Below are 19596 nucleotides of genomic sequence, written 5' to 3' on the forward strand. Positions count from 1 at the left end.
ATCAAGCTGCCATTTGGTGCCAACGTGTAATGTTACTAATTCAATAATTCTGGAAAACTTAATTTTCAAAATTAGAGATGATGTGTGAAGGGCGATTGAGATGAAGTAAGACGTGGGAAGCTAAGGAGATGATCAGGATGCAGGCTGAAGCTGCTGTGTGTGTTGGGGGGAGCTGCAGTAGGTACCAGCCAGAGGACAGCAGTGCTGGGCTGTGCTGCAGGGAGGTAGCCTGTCTTCTAGTTGAGCTGCCTGGAAATGCAGGAAAAAGGGAAATTTGAGTGATTCAGAGCTGGATAATTTGAAAGGATCACTTCAGTGCAGTTATAGGACGCAAAGACCATGTCCTCAGTGGGTGCATAGAGATAAAGTACCAATTTTCTTATTTCTAGCAGGCTTTGGAAGCTGAGATCTTTCTGGTCCACATGTGTTTGTTGACCTGGCCCTACAAACCATGAGGTGGCTCAAGGCAGAAAGGCACCTCCGAGTAATCCTCCCCCTGGCCTCGGGATGGCAGAGATGGAGACTGGGGATGGCAGCAGTGGGCTGATAGCTGTAGCTGTCCTCCAGCAGCACTCACGCTGTGTCTGTAATCGAGCCAGGCTGTACTGGGTTACACCAGAATTTTCTAGGGCCTTCTTGGAGCTCTTGGTTGGTGGTGTTAAAAATGAGTAAGTTTGAAGGTAAGCCCTTCAGGAGATCAGGTCCTGGAGGTGCTCAGTGCTTACATCTCATCTTCCCTCGTCTGTTCCTGGGGATTTTGTTAAGCTGCTAGAAAAGGGGTTGAGTTTGTAAGATTTCCTGTAATTGTCTCCTGCAGGAATAGATGTGAATGGATCTTCACAAAGGGCACTCAGCACACGTGTAAGACAATGCAGACCTGATGATGATAGCATTACTGTAACGTGATTCTGGCTAGAAGCTTATCTAAAACGCTTCCAACTCTGTTTATGTCTAAGGTTACCTGCACGGGGCTGGGAGACACACAGATGAAGAGCCGTGGTGCTAGCAACAGTTGGTGACCTGGTTAGTGCAGGGCTCGCTGCTGGCGTTTTCTCTGCTACTGTTGGACCGAGGAAGCAGCGGTTTGGTGCCCGGCGTGCTTTACTGGCTGCCCCCGGCCTGGAGACGGAGAGTGAGCTCTTGGCCTTGAGAAAGCGGGCTCGGTGCAAACCTGCTCGGGTTTGAAATGAAGGCTTGTTGGGTTGTGCTGCTCCTGCTCGGTGGTGGCATTAATGCCATCGACTGTTGCCTGCTTGTGCCCGTCAGGTGTGACTCGGGTTAGGGCACGCCAGCCTACGGTCACCTGCAGGGCAGCGGGGAGAAGCGCGTGGTGCATCCAGTGCTGATCCTGGCCATCGTGAGGGCTACAGCTAGGGCAAGCCAGGAATCGCCTTAATTTATCAAGAAATCCTTCAAACCTCTTCATGGGGAGGTGGCTCTCACTCCACCTGCTAACGTGAGACGTGTCACGTTGGTTAGTTTTGTTTCTGTGTCCTTCTGTGTGGTGTGTGCAGCGATGCGGCAGCAGGAAGCGTTGGTGCCGTTCCCTCCTGCACGTGCTCGGAGGGCAGCCGGAGTTTCCACTTGGTGCTCTTCTGTTGGCAAACGCTGTGGTTTGGGCTGATTAAATATTTACAGTGGTGGCGTGACATGCTGCCTCCTTACTGGAACACATGGTGGTTGGCTTCTTTTTTTTCAGAGCAAATGCTCCAAACAAACTTGATTGTTCCAAAGAGGTGTAGTTTTGAACTCTTTTTTTGGCAGCCCTCTGCTTTTTGACCCACGTGTGTCACCTTCATGCACAAGTCTTTGACCTCAACCATCTGCCCTGAAGCCAGTTGGGTTCCTTTTGCCAGGGAAGTTAAAATATGGTCTTGGGGCATTTATGTGCCTGTGGAAAGTAGCTGTGGATGCTGCTGAGACTCAAACCATTCATTGATGTGCGGGGCTTGGGTGAAGCCAGTGTTTCTGGAGCGTCTTCTCTGTGTGCCAAAGCAGATTCATAGAAAACCGACCTGGAAGCAGTATCAAATTCACATTGATGCACAGAGTCTGAGAAAGCCGCTGCTAATGGGAAATAAATGCTGCAGTTAGGATGAAAACTGTTGAAATGCCAGAGCTGCCGTGATTAAAAAACAAAACACAAGCGAAGCCATGAAATGGGAGGAAACAAAATGAAGAATTTATCAATACCAGGTCTCAGGGAGGTGAGAGAGAATTTTTCTGGAGAATGCAGAGTTGTTGTTAAATGGTTTTTATCTGCAGTGAATGCTCACATTGGAACAGCAGCTTACTCTCAGCGTGTGCTGAGAAGCTGAAGTCTGAAGTATGCTTTTGTCTGTAATAACTGCAAGAATTAACCGTGCAGCTCGTCTTGACAGATGAAAACATGAATGGATCAAGTGCTGCAAACTGTCATTCAGCAAATTATGCTGCTTGGAAATTCTGATTTAAGCTAATGTCCCAATAATCTTCAATTCATAATTCATTTATAGCATTTACAGGCATCCATATTCTTCCTTCCAGTTTGTTCTTTTCTTTTGGTGGCACAAAGAATTTAACTCAGGTATTTGTGACCAAGCTTCCAGTCCCTCACATTCTGCCAAATCCAGGAGTTTCATTGCAGTTTGTGATGCTTCTTTGGTGAAGTCCAGATCCGATTTCTGAACCTTTGTAGGGTTTCCCATCCCTGCGTCTCCTGCTTGCATCAGTGTGTCCAAATACGACAATGTAGACGAGAGCAGTAAACGTAAATATCTCCGCTGAGGAGCAGTAGTCAAGTGGAATCTGTTTGAAGCAGATTGGGACTTGGCTGCTTTGTTAACCTAAAAAAAATCCCTGCTGCAGGACTGCCTGCATTTCTCTGTGGGCAGAGCTTTATTCTGAGTGTTTTGTTAGCTAGCTAGTTGTGACAGCGAGTCTTTGAGAGTGCCCTGAGAATTTCAACAAAATGGCTGCTTTCCTCGGGTTTCATTTATATCTGGATATCAACAGGCTCGCTGCCCCGAGCTCTAGGCAATCTTCCTCAGCTTGACATGTAAAATTTAATAGGCGACTGCTGTAAATTAGATCTGCTGTTTCAGCTTTCATCAAACCACATCTGAATGGAAATTGAACGTTTGAATGTGTTAGCTTTTCCTTAGTTTACCAGCTGTTTCTGGCTGCTTTACTTCTTTTCCTTTGGTAAACAGAAAGCACCCTTTGTAAAAGCCCACTTCTCCGGCCGCAGCTCCAAGCCCGAGTGGTAATCCCAGCTGAGCAGCCTCGTGGCCTGTCCGTAAGTTATCTTTGTGGGGTGACACTCACAGACTGCAATTCTGGGTGAAAAATTAAGAGCCTGTCTAGTTCCAGGACAGAAAACGTACCGGCGCTGCGTAACCCAGCATCATTTGGGAGTTAATTCCCTCAGGTGCCTGGAGCACAGCTGAGGTCTCCTAGCAGCAGCCACGCTGATGGAGGGCTGCAGCAGAACTGGTGTCAAAGCAGGGTTTGGGGTGATTTTGGTGCCATTTTAACCCACACACAACTGGGCAGGTGACGGGACATAGCTGCTCTGCAGCACCTAACTCCTTGGGGTAGGTGCTGACGACTTACCCCAACCAGAGCTGCTCCCCAGTAACTGGGAGAAGTGTGCACATGCCAGCAGTTAATGCTGAGCAGCTGCCACCCAGCTCCTTACAGGTGTGCCCAGCCTTAAATTAAACAGCCCATAGTGCCAGAGGTTTGTGCGTTTGTGTTTAGGGGTGGTTTGTGTTGTGCACACCAAGCCTCTCACTGCTGCCTCCCTCCCTGCTGGATTACAGTGCTGCGTGCACAGCCTGGGGGCAAGGGCAGAGCTGTGTTAATCCTCGGTGGCGCTGAACAACCAGCCAAGTTGTAAATGCCCCATCTTGGATGGGGCAAGCAGCTATTGCTGGTGGGAGCTTGTTGTGCTGCTGGTCTTCCCTTTTTTAAAAAAAATACCACTGAACAAATCCTGCTGTAGCTGAAGCCCACCAAGAGCTGCGTGTTTGCGGTACAATCCACCCCGCCAACCATGCTCCTCTCTGAAGTGTAATCCTCTAATAACACGCTGGTTCGTGTGCTGTCGCAGTGGAAAAACAGCTTTTTTGTGTGTGACACGTGGGTGTTTGGGGCATCTGATCAGGAGAAACTTGTCCTGCAGTGGCACTCGGTTGGGAAAATGGACAGGCCCCAAACGAGATGCTCCTGTTCTTCGCAGCCGTGCGTCCTTTGGCGAGTGGTGTTTGCTGGATTTGCCTTGCAACACTCGATAATCACCGCAGAGCAATGAGTTCTGTGTTAGCACAGCGTAATTTACCCTCCAGAGCGGGGCGAACTCGTCTGTCTGCCTCCTCTGAATGAGAAAACTCAGGCTACTGCATCCATCACCTCTTGGCCTGCAAAGCAACTGATGGGTGATCCCTGAGGCCTTAATGCTGCAGCCAAGGGGGCTGCTGTAGCACAAGTCTTGGGGCTAATTTAAAGCTCTCAGTGTTGCTTGAGAAGTTAAGAAAATGTTGCTTTGTTGCGCATCCTTCTGGCAGATCTCTGGACCAAAGGATCCTTGTGGCTGAGGGAGCCGCGCGCTTTGCTGCCTGAAATTTGTTTGTAGCTCTGGAGCACAGGCATGGGTGGTGGGCCCGAGGGATTAGATGGAGCGAGCTGTGCATGGGATGAGGCTGGTATGCTTAGTGGGTTCCCTGGTTTGGGGCAGGATTTGTTCTGTAGAAATAAAGATTTATTTAAAAATAGATGTTGTACTGACTATTTGGTGCAGGAGGCTTGAGCTGCTTGGTGGCAGGGCTGCCATGAAACCCTTTTCCTTTTTTTCCTTTTAAAGGGAGCTCTGTGCGTCTCCTGTGTGGGTCACGGCTCCAAGCTCACATCCACGTCGCATGTGAGACCCGTTCAGAGGGGGACTGGGGCTGTGTTTGCAGTAAGGAGTGTTTGGCAGTGCTGGCTCCTGGGTTTTTAGCTGCAGACTGGCCATCACAGCTGTTTGTGGGGCTCCACTGGAACATCTAACCTTTTTAAAGCAGGTTTGCCTGGGCTTTTTAAGCTGGAAAAAAATCTTAATTTGGCTTTAAACAAGCCACGTTGGATTAATAAGACTAAGAACAGGCTGAAGAGGGAGAGAACCATCACTTCTTACAGCATAAACTGCAAGGCTAGTTCTTTGTGCTCACATTTTGACTCTGAGGCTTTATTTCAGGGAACATTTCTGATGCTGTCACTGCTGGAAGATGCTGTCCCGCTTGTCCCTGGCTCCTTATTCCTGCCCTCTCCCTTGTGCTGATGCAGCTGTCTGTGTAGGCAGGCAATAAAGCAGAGGGTGAGGAAGGGGTGGGACTGCTGCTTTGGGCAGCGGTGTTGGCTTCTGGCAGCTTCAACTTGTAGCTATAGCCTGCGGGCTCAGAAAAGCACATTGCTATTTCATGTCCTACTTTTCAACAGCTTCAGAGTGTCCATTGAAAATCTGCCCTCAGGCAAACTTCCATTTTGGTGTGGAATGGCAGAGGACGGGCACCCACTCTTAGGGTGCTTGCTGTTGTGTGTAAATGGTCCTCGGCCTGAGCCGAGACAGCTGGGATTTGGGGAGCCAGGGCACAGTGCTGGGGTGTAAAAGAAGCTACATGGGGTTTCATCCCGTGTGCCCAGAGCCTTGGCTGAAGATACAGATGTAGCTGGAGGGAAAAACTCGAGTAAAGTGAAAATTGGTTTTTATTTGTAGTGGTGTTTTTGACCTTTCCAGGCTGTATTTCTTTGTGTTGGATAATGACGTAGTGCTTCTGAACCTCGGGGTGCTTTGGGATCGCCTGGAGGCTTCATGGACATCGTCACCCTATGGCTGGTTACTTTCTGGGCAAGTTTTGAGCCCAGTGTTTGGGGGTTTGAGGTTGGGACAAATGTGGAATATTCTTCTTCTGCAAATACTGTGCAGGAAAAAATGGCAGGGTGGGTGCTGGTGAGCCCTTCCTGCATCTAAAGGGCATCCTGGGTTCACACTGTGTGAGCACGTGGGACGTGGAGATGTCCCACCTGTTGTGGCTGCAGTAGCTAACCAGTTCCTGAAGTCTTCAGCTGTACTCTCGTGTAGATGTTTTGCTTTAGAGACGTGTTGCGGTTTTTGTTATTTTTTTCTATCTGTCAAGACAAACTGTTCTCCAGTATAAGCTGACAGAATTTGTGCAGGCAGCCCGTTACCAGGCACGCTGTTTTCCCTATCTGCTTTTTCAGAACTCTGCTTGGGATCCTCACGATACAACATCAGCTCGGTAAACAGTTTTACTCAATTATTCTTTCTCTTTTTTCTCTAGAATCCAGCGACTATCACTCGAATACTGCTTAGCCATTTCAACTGGGATAAAGAGAAGCTGATGGAGAGGTAAGCAGCCACACTTCACATCGTACCCGCAAGAAATGTTTATTACTGGATTAGTGTGAGAACAGATGAATGCAGCGTGTGTGGTAGGAGAATCTCTTGTGTAAGCTCTGGATGTTTCCTTCTCTAGCAGCTCTTACTGGCTGAGTGACTCCTTGGTTTAATATTAATGATGCCTTCAAGACTTGAGAAGTTTTGGAAGCTAGTTGCCACTTGGAGCGGTGGGTGCCTTTCAGTTTTAATACGTAGAGCTGCTGGATTTTTGCAGACTCTGGACTAAAGCAAGCAGGAACAGATTCCTGTTATCTCTCAACTGTTTTGGGTTTGGATTTAGGTGCTTTTGCATCTGATCCTAGCATGCATGTTCCTGACTTGATTATTCTTTAGTCTTGCTGAGACCAAACTCATCCTGACTGGTGAGGGGTGCTGGTAAACTGCATCTGCCTTCCTGGTCTTCTTTTTGCAGTGCTAGTTTTTTCCTTTGTAGGGTGTGTGTAAATAACGTGTGTATAAATAATGGCTGGAGTTTTGTCTCTCCCTCTGAGCAAAGTGTTTTATGGCTGCTTCTCTTTGGCTCTTAGCTTTTGGAAGGTGTTGCAGGTAAAGGTGCTTTCTAGCTTGTGTCTTACAGTGGAGGTCAAATCTACCTGCAGTGGCAATGCACCTTTTAAAAAGAAAAAATAAAAAAAAAAAATCCATGCCAGTGCTGCTGTTGAAGAGTATGAAGGAGCTGGAGAAATCAGTTCACTTCAGAAGCCCATGGAGGAATTGGGCTGGACCAGAAGGAGCAGTAAAGGCAGCACGGTGACTTAGGGTGCTTGCAGTCTCTGCTGGTCTTTACACCAAGAGTTAGAAGACATGGTTGGGTCGAGGGGTGAGGGCAGAAGAGGTCTGTGCATCTGTAGGGTTGTTTCTTTACTCAGCTTCTTCTCAATTACCGTCTCCTGATGATCAGGGCAGGAGAAAGCAGCCCGGAGCTCTGTACTGTGGGTGGAGGCAGGAACCTCCACACATGGTCACTCTGAGGCTGACTGACTGTAACTGCTAAGCTTTCTGCCTTAGCTCCTTCTGTGTAACTTCTCCCCCTTCGCTTCTTTTTGTTTAAGCTTCTTGTGCTGGTTCATTCAGTCAGGCTAAAGTTCACTCTCCTTGGCTATCTCCTTCTCACTTTGAGATATCTCTGCTGAAGTGTACTGAAACATCATCCATTTATTCAGAAGACTTCTTTTTTAGCCCATTCTCACCAGAAGTTTGGTAAGGCTGCCATCAATTAAAAATACGGTTTAGCCTGTGGGTTTTTTTGAAGGGGGGTGTCAGCCACTTCTGTGCAAGGTGTTATTGCTAAAGGCTTTTACAGTTTGCAGCCAAAACATTTTAAGTGTAAATATTTATGAAGTCCACAGGTAAATATTTACTCTGGGTATGTATTCATTAAAATACTTATCTTAATTCCATAGGATCACCCCTGTGAGTAATGTAATACGTGGCCCTTGCTTACGCAGAGCTATTGCACACGAGCTGCAGTTCTGGTGCAGGTACCCTGCTGTACTAGAAAAACACTAAAACGTTTTCCCCCGAGGAGCTATTGCTGCTTTCTGTCATCTCTTCACCAAACGAAGCCGTCTGCAGCCCTCCGCTGGCACCCAGCTGCGTGAAACAGGAGCGGGATGCTGGGGCAGAGGCTGGGGCTGGCTCTTTGCAGAGGGTTGAGGAAGGCTCTGCGATTGCTGCAGTGTTAGATGAGGGTGGGAGGCGAGTGGTCACGAGCTAGCTGCAGATTGTGTCTTTTTGTCGAAGTGGAGAATTTTGCGAAAATAGATGCTTTGGAAGGTTTTCCTGTTTAGACAAAGACAAGCTGATTAAGCCCAAATCTAGGCTTGGTTAGTCTTCCAAAACAGAGATTGTTTTTGAGTCTGGCTTGGCTTCGTGTATTTCCAAATCGTAGGGCAGCATTGTGCTACTGTCACCAAACTAAAAAACAGAACTGACAGGGAAGCATCCACGGGGAGAGGAGAGGCGTGCTGTGATCGGGCACAAACTTCGACTCAGGCTCCTCCAGTTCAGAAGCTCCTGCAGTCTGGCTGGGTTTAACGCGGGCTGAGGTGTGATGTTTGGGTGCAGTTTGTGGTAGCTGCTGTCACACCAAGTCTGAGCTCCAGCTCCGTTGCTCAATGGCGTGTGTTTACAGACCTGGGCAGTGCCTCTCCGACCTTAGCTCATCGTGAATCAGCATGACCCGGCGGGCAGCCCCATCGGACTTCGCCTGCAGGAGAGCAGATAAACCAAGTGGCTTTTTTCTGATAAGTGCCGAGTGCTACCAGCTCTGAGCTCGTGAGATGAAAATTTCCATGTGTTTAATACACAAAAGCCTCCTTGCTTTGTTGTATTGTTATGCACGTTTTTAATACGTGGGTTATTATGGTCTGTGACAGGTTATTATGGTCTGTGACAGCTTTGTCATGGAGTAATTGCCTGGAGTTACTAAGAGGGCAGATATGTTACAGGTGTTTATTCTACCTCAAGTGAGGTAACATCCACAGTTCAAAAGCTGCCCTATCCGCTCCTCAAGTACTAATTATTTGATGGGGCTGAAAGCCACAGTGGTGTTTTGGGGTGGGTTGGTTTGAAGGATCGAAGTGGGTAGTGCAGGAAATACTCCAGCTTCTGACGTGTTGCACGTGTCTCAGACAACAAGGATGTTATTGTCTTGAAGAAAAGCAATTCAGCATATAACCAAAGGCCCAATTTGGGATACAGAGAGAGATCTGAGGTCCCTCATAGGTGCTTCTTGGTGGCTGCATGTCTGCATTCCCCTGAGCAGAGGACAGATGCTCAAACAGCCTTGGTGGCTTGGCTGCTAGCCCAGGCTGCCTCTTGCCCTTGCCTTTGGGGTCCCCCTCCTGCCTGTAGGTGCTTTCATGCCTCCCTCCTTTCCCTTGGGCATGGAAGTGCTTTTAGACTATTCAGCAGGGCTGAATAGGTGAAGAAATTATTGCTTATGGGCAGCTTTTTGGTGCAAAGGTATCTTTTACTAGGAGTGTGCTGATTTTCTGACATTCACAAATACCCTTTCAATAAAGTAAATAACCCAAAGTGTGTACTAGGAGCTTGTTTTGAGTGGAAAGGGTTTTTGTATTGAATACTCCCTGGGATGAAATTTGATTATGTCTAGAAAATTGTTATTGGGCAGTTACCAGCAGCGGTGTCTGTAGAGATGGATGCTGTTTTGAGAAAATAAAGGAGTTGACAGCTTAATCCCTCTGCCAACAAGACCCGATGCTATTATGGACTTGGTTTTGGTAAGCAAAGAAGAAATTCTAGAAGAACTTGAACAGAATTTTTGCTGTGTGGCTGATGAGTTTAAAGTGGCAGAGAAAACATCTTGGTCTGTAATGAAAAGAAGGAACATCAATAACTGGCTCTATTAGTTTTGCAGTCAGCTGTATTGAACAAAGTCTGCTGCTGAACAGACCACAACACTTCGGGAATGGCCTAAGTGCTGGAATCACTGAATTTGTGAAGAGAGGAAGGGAATGTAAGGGATTTAACACAGAGGGGTGTTAAAGATGCTGTGCTCCCACCTAGGATGGAAAGGAGGACCCAGCTACCAAGAAGCAACCCTTTGCTAGTGAGAGGTTTAGGGATGGTGTGGGAATAGTCAGAACCCAGGTGCAGTTATTTGGTGAAGCATCCAAGCCAAGAGAATGAGAAATTAGGGTAGAGGAATGCTCTGCAGTGAGGATATGGTGCAGAACCTGCGCTATCAGTAAGAACAAAACAAATCTTTGGGTTTCCTTTTAGAAATGACTGTTGCCACATGGCTAAGGTGGGAGAGGAGAGTGCTGCATCTGCAGTGGAAGCAAACCTCAGGGCCCTGCAGGTGACAGGGAGAGGAGCGGAGGGTGAAGGGGGTGGGATAACTCTGGAGCCCTGAAGGAGGGCAGATGGGAAGTAAAGGCTTTTTCTCCCATTTTTCTCCCAGGTTTCCCAGCAGAGATGCTGGTATGCAGCTGTACGATACCAAATGTGGGGTATGCGTTATGGGTACAGGGATTTGGAGGGCGTGCCTGGAGTCCCTTTGCTCGGGAGGGAGGGTAGCAGACCAGATGGGACTTGTTAATAAGCCCCTTATCAATTAATTTAGGGATGAATGTTTGTTAAAGTCTTAATGAGTGACTTGGCACAAATCCGTTAGGAGGCATTCGGCTCAGAGGAAGATCCAGACGTCATACGGGGGAAAAACAGACAGCCGGAGGATCCTAGCAGTGGAAAGTAGTACAAAGTGTCACGATGGGTCTCATCAGCACAGAGCTGGAAGAGAATCTGGGATTTGAAGTAGGTTAAAATGGAGCTGCTAGCATGAAGGAGCTCTGCAGAAAGGTGGGCATCACGCAGGAGGCGCTAGGTGGACATCTGCAGGAGAAATCCGGGTGAATTTGTATGAGAGGGCAGTGAGAACTTGCCAGGACTGCGTCTGCTTTGGTCTCCTTGGATTTGAGAAGGATGAGTGGAGGTGGAAAGCAGCGGTTGTGTGGGGCTGCTGGGGTGGTTGGGGAAGTGGGGAGGTGTCGTGCGAGGAGCTGACTTGTGGTGCCAGGAAGGGAGCTGCAGGATCCGTCCCCCAGTCCCTCAGAGGAAGAACATAGAAAGGGCAAAGGGGGAGCTCGGGGTGTGTGGTCTGTGCCCATGTTTGTACAAGTGGGAAAAAAGATGTCGTGGCTGAAATTAGGAGTCATCCCTAACCGTGCGAGGAGCTGGAACGGTCTTGTGGCTGGGCAGCGAGTGCCTTGACATAAGGAGTGGTGGAGCTGCTGGAGAGATGTTGTTGGACTTCACTTTGGAGTTCCCGTTTCAGTTGTGTGTTTTCAGGTATTCGTAGGCATTTCATAGAGTTCATGTTCCCTTGCAGCATCATTGTAAGTCCGAGATGCATGCGTGCAAATAGTTGTGGAAATCACTTGCTCAGAGCATCCTGGCACAGCAAAGAAAGCAAAGGCATTAAATGCAAACAGCCTGTGGGCACAGCGTGGAGGAGGAGTACCCAGTGCCCTGTTTCCATCGACATCAGTGAGGTTAATCTCCCATTCTCTCTCTCTATGGGGAAAATAGGGAAAGCTTGGGAAGGAGGTGGCTGTTGTGAGTTGGGCCCTGTTGGTACTTAGAGGAGGTAGGCGATTCTGGGTGAAAAAGCAGCTGCTGGCAACTTCTGTCTGTGTGTTGGTGTCCTGGCTCAGAGTGGCTTTTTCAGAGACCTTATAAGAATGTAGCTAAAAGATGAAAGTGCTAGGGTGAAGTTCCTGATGTGGTTATGCATTTAAACTGTCTCACTGTTACAAACATCGCCGCTGTTTCCATAAGCATTGAGCTGACCACGAGTGCCAGTCTTGTGGTTGCATTGTAGGATTTGTCTTCAAAACTCTTTTCTTTGCAGACATCCCGCCCCACTGTCCGTGTGCTCTTTTCGAACAGAGGCTGTCCTACGCTGATCACCCTGCAGGTCCAAACAGTTTCAAGGATGGAAACTTCTTGTAGGGTTAATAATTATCCATTATAAATATGGTGTATAATGGGACTGCACTGAATTCACTTGCTGAAGTTTTCTAGATAAAAGTAACCCTGAGGGCACGCAAAATACCTTGGGTAAACCAAATCCTTGGGCCAACCTTGAGGAGCAGCAGCAAAGCCCTCGTGTGTGCTGCAATTCCAGAACACGCCGGTACAGCACATTCAAAATTCAGCGCCTTGAAAATTCAGGTGTAAAGTATGTGAACTGCATCGAGATGCTTATAAAACAGCCGTGAAACATTTTTGCGTGGCACGTTGCCTTGTTGCATTCATGATTTTAAAGTCATTGCAATCAGGTGGTTTGGCAGGAATGCCAAAATGCCGTGTGTGTTTGCAGTGGGATCGGAATCAGGATTGGAGTGGCAGTCGCTGAGCATTCACTGATGGGAGACAGCAAATAGGAGACCTTTTCTTAACTCTTCAGAAATAGGTTTTCCTTCTGAGAAAGAATTAACCCTTTAAATCAGATCTTTTTGGTAGATTTTTGGTAGGTAGAGCTGTATGAGAGCTGCTGCAGATCTGGGACTTTTTGGGAATGCTACAGGATAAGACCCCTCTAGCAAGAGGCGCTTTGGTTAGATGATGTATGTGTGCCTAGTCCCAGATTTTTGAGAGCCACTTGGTAAATTGTCACCCTGGCAGAAAGACTTGGTTGCCTTCTATCTGTTGGTGGACAGTAGAGTTGTTTTGTTTTTTTTTTGTTTTTTTTGTTTTTTGCCTGGTCTGTGAGGAGTTTAAAATATGCCTTGTAAAGAACCTTTAACATCAGTCTTGCCTGTGTGCTTTGCTATAGGGACAGTTGCTGGGAGTAAATTTGCTGGTCTTAAACGTGGCTGTGCTATGATCAGACGTGTATTCTTCTGGTTTTTTGTTTTCTTTTTTCCCCCTTAGGTAGGTGCCACTTTATTTGGATTTAACTCCCTGATGGAGGAAGGGAGGGGAACAACTTGTTTACTGACATTGGAAGGGGGATGTTCATGCGGGCAAGGTTAGCTGGTTAATTGTCAGATTTGATTAGTTCTGTGCAACTGCTGCAGGCTGCAGGAAGGCGTGGTGTGGTGTCTTGGTATTGGGAAGAGGCCGACTTGCCTGCTTGTGGCTCTTTCCAGTCTGGCCCTGCACCAAGCTGAAGAGCTTTCTGTAAGACACTAAACCAAAGCAGTGCTTTTTGTCCTTAAGGGAAGAGTAGGAAACAGCAAGTGGCCTTTCATCTCCCCCCCAACCAATTTTATGTCCTCCTTTCCCTGACCTTTGGAACCACTGCAAACCTGGAATTGTATTTTCTTAGGATCTGGTTAAAACATCTCTGCGTTGGCTGGAGGCAGCTGATACTTCAGTGGCTAGGGTTTGAGCCTGAGAAGAGGGCTGTGCGTCCTCTCTGCAGGCACGGATGTAGGCAGGGTGTGCAGTGTGCTGCTGCAGCCTGCTCCACCTGGAGCTGGGTGAAGGGCCGGATCTCATAGATGCCTGCCCAGCAGCCGTTGTTCCCAAACTCTGGAGGTGCTTGGAGCATGTGAAATGCAGTCCTGCAGTTGCCTTAATTGGACCTCAGTGAACTCTGTAAGTGCTCGATCAGCTGATTCTGCTGCTGCGTCGCTTCTCGGAGAGAGAAGTGCTGAAACCAGAGTCAGGACCTCTCCGAGACACTTCACATAAATGAGCACGCTGAGGAAAACACAAAGTAGAGGAGCTAGGGACCTGTTAATGCCTGCGTGATGACCGATTGCTGTTTTCTGCCTCCTCAATGTTTTTGTGATTAGAATATTAGCAAGAAATGGAAGGCTGGAGCTGAAAAGAGAACTGAACCTGAGAAACCTGTGCTTTAGGAAGGTGCCCTGATGCCTGGACTGTGAAGTCAGATGGTCTGGCTCCAGCTGTCTGTCTTGGAGCTTTAATGCAAAGCAATGTCTTTCAGAATTATGAATTACTTGAGGAATTGAAGGTACCTGAATTTTCAGGAATATGCAATTCAAGCCCAGACCTCTGAAATTTTGGATTTATCTAATAGACCCCTCTGTGGCCAGGGAAGTGAAGAGCTTGTTAAAAGAAGTTGATGTATGTGGTGGTTTTCTTTTCTTTTTTTTTTTTTTTTTTTTTAAGTATCAAAACCAACCTTGTACATTTAACGGCTAAATGGAAATTGAGAAGTGACTTAAAGGGAAGGGAGTTACATTTTCGTTTTCTTCTGTGTCGTGCAGGTACTTCGATGGCAACTTGGAGAAGCTCTTTGCAGAGTGTCATGTAATTAATCCCAGTAAAAAGTCTCGAACGCGCCAGATGAACACAAGGTCATCAGCCCAGGATATGCCTTGTCAGATCTGCTATCTGAACTACCCAAACTCGGTGAGTACTTGGCATCCAAAGCAGTTTCTGATGGGTAACCCCCGGTTTTGCTGTGTGAAACTCGACATTTTGAGCACTTTTGTAAGGACTTCTCCACCAGCACTTTAGAAAAGCCTTTGAAAAGAAACGGAGGTTTTATTTTTTGATGGAATCTTCTTATCTGTAGTATAGACATAAAAAACTGTTCAAGATGGTTTTTAACACAGTAAAGTGTCTTGTGTGCTGCAGTTGATCTGAGTAATACAGCAGGGACCAAAGAACTCTGTAATGCTTTTTGTATTCTCTTTAATTTTTACTCTGTGGTTTGACGAACTTTTTTTTAAGCAAACCTCAAACAGTATTAGTTTTCCTGAAGTGGCATCATATTTCAAACGAAAGGACTATCCTTTCTGCAGAAACCTTTGAGGATGCTGGGTTCTGCACAGCAGCACAGTGAAGTTACTCAGAAAAAAAGCAAGTGGTGGATTCAAAGGTCAGATACCAATTGAGACATACAAATAAATGGCAGGCGAAAAAAAAAAAAGTAGGAAGCATGACAGGCAGAGCGATTTACTTAAATAGAACGGCAGGGCAGGAAACAGCTTATAATAGTAAATCATGATGCAATACAGTCAAGCTAGAAAGCTCAGAATAAAACTAGGTGTGACTAGGAATAAAAGTTGTGCTCCTCAGAGGAAATAATGGGTATTACTTATCGTGCTCCCACGATACCTAGCTACTGGGAGAAGGTCGGGGTAGAAGGGCTTGTTGGGGCTCTCATTCAGGCTTTTGGTTAAGATTGGTGTTAGTGCTGCTTTTTGGTAGCTGTTCACAAAACCTTTTTGGTGTAATTGCTGAGGAGAGGTCCAGGCTTTCACCCTGTCTTGCTCAGGCAGGCAGCTTGCTGTTGACCTTCCCGGGGCAGAAAGCAGCGATGGGCAATCCGGGAAGAAAAGGAGATTAGTGGAAAAGCTCAATCATGGGAGTCCAACAGTGGCTTTGCCAAAAGGCAGGGTGCTGACATAGGTGAGGAATTCTTTTATTGGAACTTAGAGTTCCTGGTGGAGCTGTTCTGATCCTCCAAAACACAGTGACATCTGCCTGACCTTTAAAGAGAAAAGCAGCCCGTACGTAAGACTTCCACTCTTGCTTTGGGTGTGTTTATGGGCTTGCTTTTCAGCAATAATGGAAACCATTATGAGCTTTGGGTTTTATGAGTAGCCATGAATGAAGGGCTCTTGCTTCCATGACCTTGCTTGCCAGCCTTTTCCTTGCTCTGGAGCAGGCAGAGCGAAGCAAAGCCCAGTTTGAGGCAGCTGAGATGCTCAGCATAAGATCTCTGTTGCTCTTGGGCCAGTAACCACAAGCCTTCATGCATCTCCTTTTAAGCCTTGTACATGCTTACAACTTCCTTTTTAGAGAGTATCTGCGAAGGAGAATCATTGCTTGCTTTTGTATAAAGTGCTTCTGAGAAGAAAGACATGTTTGAGAAATCTGTCTGCCCCTCTACCTTATGCTACAGCCCTGCTGTGTAATCACTACAGACCTCTCCATGTTCGAGTGAGGAAATGACTTAGGACCTGCAGCATTTTTGATGAAAACAGGAGAAGGACTGAGGGGTGAAACAGGGGGAGACCTCTTCAGTTGTCTTAAGGTCTATCTCCAGAAAAGGTCCTTTTGGAGATTTCAAGTACAGGTTTTATGTCATTTAATAGGTATTATTTACCTTCTTTTCAGTGTAATTGCTGTGCTGGATGGGAGCAGTGTGCCCAGCACTCACACCTGACATACTTATGCTGCCTGGGAAGCATCTTTCTTGCTGCTGGAAAGAACTGCCCAAAGCACACCGGTTCTTGCTTTTGTAGTTCGAGTAGGTCGTAAAAATAGCAGTGGCCCAGTTATTAGAAAAGCACTTCCTAACTGGAGCAGTGAGGTGTTGCAAGGGAGCAGGGTTTTCTCTGAATTGCTAGTGTTGATTAACGAGAGACAAGCAAGGGGAACCTCTCCATCTCTGCTGTACCCAGGAGGTGGAAGTACAGGGAAATTAATGCTCACGGCTTCTTCTGTAAGGGGCTGTGGTGTCTCTGTCCACAGTGACCATAAGCTGTCTGTTCGGAAGTTTAGTCAATGTAAATTCTAAATTCTAGGGTAAGCTATAATTCAAAACCCGAGTCTCTGTGAGCCGAGGTCAAGTCCCAATAGTTACTGCAGACAAAATCCTTCTTGGTGAAGCTGGGAATTGAGAGGGCGGTGGCTTTGCCCACCTCCTCTCTTGCATCTCATCCTTCGGATCCCATTTGAGAGGAAAGCTGCCAGGCTGGGGGTGTTTGGGAGACATCACGCTGTTGTGAAACTGCGCTGAGCACACACAGCTAACGTAAGGCTGTGCTGCCATCCTTACAGACCTGAAGAAAGCCCGAGCGAAGTTGTCAGCACATCCTGCAGCAGCTGGTCCCCTCTTTGGTGGGCTTGGTGCTGCGAGGACAGCGTGCTCGTGCCTGGCATCCCACGAAGTGTAGGTGATCAGTATAGGTGAGGTGACAGCAGAGCTGTCCCCTGAGCTAACTGTTCGGACGCAGTTACCCCTTTCACTCCTTTCCTGTTGCTCTTTTTCACTTGCTCCTTTGACATCTGCTGTCAACTTGGCCAAAAATAATTGGGAACTCCCTCAAAGTAAAGAAGTGAGTTAAAAGGAGCTCTGAATTCTTTGCAGCTCGGGAGGAGGTGTGGTGGCTGCCTTTTCTGCGGGCACTTAGCACATCTTTTCACTGCCTGTTTTTGCCACACTCCCCTTGTGTGCTTGCTGTGGGAGCATTTAGGTTTAGTAAGGGGTGATCCCCTTGTCTCAGCTTTCTTTCCATGTGGAGAAGCATCAATTTGAGGCAAAACTGGTGACTTCAGGCTGGTTCTGTGTTGTTAATAGCTCAATAAGTCGCAGAAACCAGGAGACTTTTCAGCTGTAACCCTGCACCTCCAGGGGATGTCACTTGGTCACTGCAGCATCTGTGGAGAGCCTCAGCTGCCTTGTTAGCCCATTCAGGAACTGGCAGAGGTGCTGGGTGGCTGTCTCCATTTCCACCCAAAGCACAGCCAGATGCCCTCAGCTCCTCGCTGACCACTCGGGCCGGCTTTCACCATCCTCCTGCTGCCATTATGGGCTCTCTGGCAGGGCCGTGGGGCTGGCACGCAGAGTCCCGCAGCCCGTTTCCCAGCCTCAGGTCCAAACCTGTGCCTCCGCTGATTGTAGGGGTGCCAGCCAAGCGTGAATCAGAGAAGAGCGAGGCCGTGGGAAGAAGGCGCTGAGGAGCGCTGCGCAGTCCCAGCATGGTAGCAGTGGAAGACAAGTGTAGGCCGGTGTCAGATGGGCAAAATGGGCAATGCAAGTGGTGGCTGTCACCTTGAGTTTCACATGGACAAGGAAGCTGTTCAGGGAGAACGCTTTTTCAAAATGGACTTCTCCTTTTCGTGATGAACAGCATCCTGCTGCTGGTTCGGGCTGTTCTGCAAACAGCTTTCCTTCATTTACAGAGGTGCATCCAAGGTGATGGCATCTTAGGGTCGAGCTCTTGTTTTATCTGCAAGGGAGTTTGCAGAGCTCAGCCATCACCTGCATAGCGCTACGGGGGCACAGTTTCAAATCTAGCTTGTCCCTGCCCCTGGCTCTCAGTGTAAAATAACTTTTAAGATGACCTTAGAAAAGTGACTTAATTTCAGTCCTTGCTGAGCACCGTGTGCTTCTCCACCCCTTGTGTAACTGCTCAGTCCCAGATGGTATCTTGACACACTCCGTGTAGATGATGCATTCACAGGTGAAGCTGTCCTTGTTTCTGTCTGCAGCTGCTTATCAGAGAATTTTATTTAGTAATTTACACCTGCCAATTAGGATCTTTAGTGTCCTCATCAGATGAGCATCTGGGTTTCAGAGGGAAGCTTACCAAGCAAGTTGGCAAACTTTGTGTGCGTATTAAGACCATAAGTGGGTGCGTTTTTATTTGTTGTTTAATGCTCGCTGATCGCTTCTTGTTTCCTGTCCAGGAGGGAGGTAAATTAGTGCCTGCGCATAGCAGGTAGGCTTCTTCTGGGAATTAGAGGCAGCCCCCACGTGTTGCTGCAAGCCAAGTGGCCAAACAGGAGGCACAACTCATCATATAACTGTGACCTGCTTGGTGGCGTTACGTTTATTTTATTAAATTCTCAGAGAAAAACAAGGGGAGAGCCGTTTTGTGCTCTTAAGATGAGGATCAGTGTGAATGGGCAGGCAGGATGGAAACATTGGCCACACCTTTCCTTTCTGCTAGGGCTGGGGATTGAAGTCTGGCTTTGAAAGCGTGTCTAGAGCTGTGTTAGTGATGCCCCATGATGGTGGTGATGGAAATAAATACTAGAGGCTCAGGTTTGGTACGGGGGATGAGGGATGCAGTAATCTGCACATCATCGAGGAGGCTGGAATACATAAAATGTCCCAATGTCTTGTGTTCTTTGTCGTTGCAGTACTTTACTGGCCTAGAGTGTGGACACAAGTTCTGTATGCAGTGCTGGAGTGAATATTTAACTACCAAAATAATGGAGGAAGGCATGGGACAGGTAAAATGTCAACTCGTACACCTCACGACTTCTCAACATTCTGTGTACTGGAGAGGAGGGGAAAGGGGGGGGAGATCCTTCACTAGAGTTTAGAAAAAACAAAAGAGCAACAATAAAACTACAAACCTTTAAAAACCTTGGGGGCTGCAGTCTTTGCCATGAGTGAAGCTGAAGGGAAGCGTATTGTGTAAATCTTTGCTCTGGGTGGGAGGAATCGTGCTGTGCAGGGTGGCACATCTGGGATGTGATGATAAAGTCCATCTACTGTTTTTGCTGTGGTTGGAGTGAAGTCTGTTGCCTTGGAATTCTCTGATGAAAAAAAAAGAAAAGATAAACACTGTTCTTTTTATGACCTTTTTGTTTTTTTCAGACCATTTCATGCCCTGCTCATGGCTGTGATATCTTAGTCGATGACAATACAGTTATGTAAGTATGATGAGTTGCTACCTCTTGGCTTTCTTCTCTTTTTTCCATTTTGTTATTCATGTGCTATTCAAATATGTACTGGCTTATAAAAAGCCGGGTAGAAGCTTAAGGCACTAGGGAGGTTGGCACTGAAGTGTCTATTTTGATTCTGGTGTGTTTCTTAACTTCCCGTTTAGGTCTGAAAAACCCATGCCCCAGTACTTGGAGTAAAGACTCCTTGACCAGTTGGGTCATCGAGACAGCATAATAAACATCAGGCAGTCTTTCCAAACCCTGTTTAACAGCTTTGTGCATTTTGTTTCCTTTGATTTATG

General features: G+C 47.3%; 1 protein-coding gene across 3 annotated transcripts in view; it reads left to right on the top strand.

The window, feature by feature from the left end:
* ARIH1 (ariadne RBR E3 ubiquitin protein ligase 1) overlaps positions 1–19596 on the top strand; it is a 55029-nt gene that overhangs the window by 15311 nt on the left and 20122 nt on the right. For all 3 annotated transcript variants that reach the window (XM_084532516.1, XM_084532517.1, XM_084532518.1), the window contains 4 exons: positions 6321–6388; positions 14149–14293; positions 18764–18856; positions 19227–19282. In XM_084532516.1, the coding sequence (XP_084388642.1) occupies positions 6321–6388; positions 14149–14293; positions 18764–18856; positions 19227–19282 (362 nt within the window). The remainder of the gene's footprint in view (positions 1–6320; positions 6389–14148; positions 14294–18763; positions 18857–19226; positions 19283–19596) is intronic.

This window comes from Aythya ferina (assembly GCF_964211825.1).
Source record: "Aythya ferina genome assembly, chromosome: 11".
Taxonomy (NCBI): Eukaryota; Metazoa; Chordata; class Aves; order Anseriformes; family Anatidae; genus Aythya; species Aythya ferina.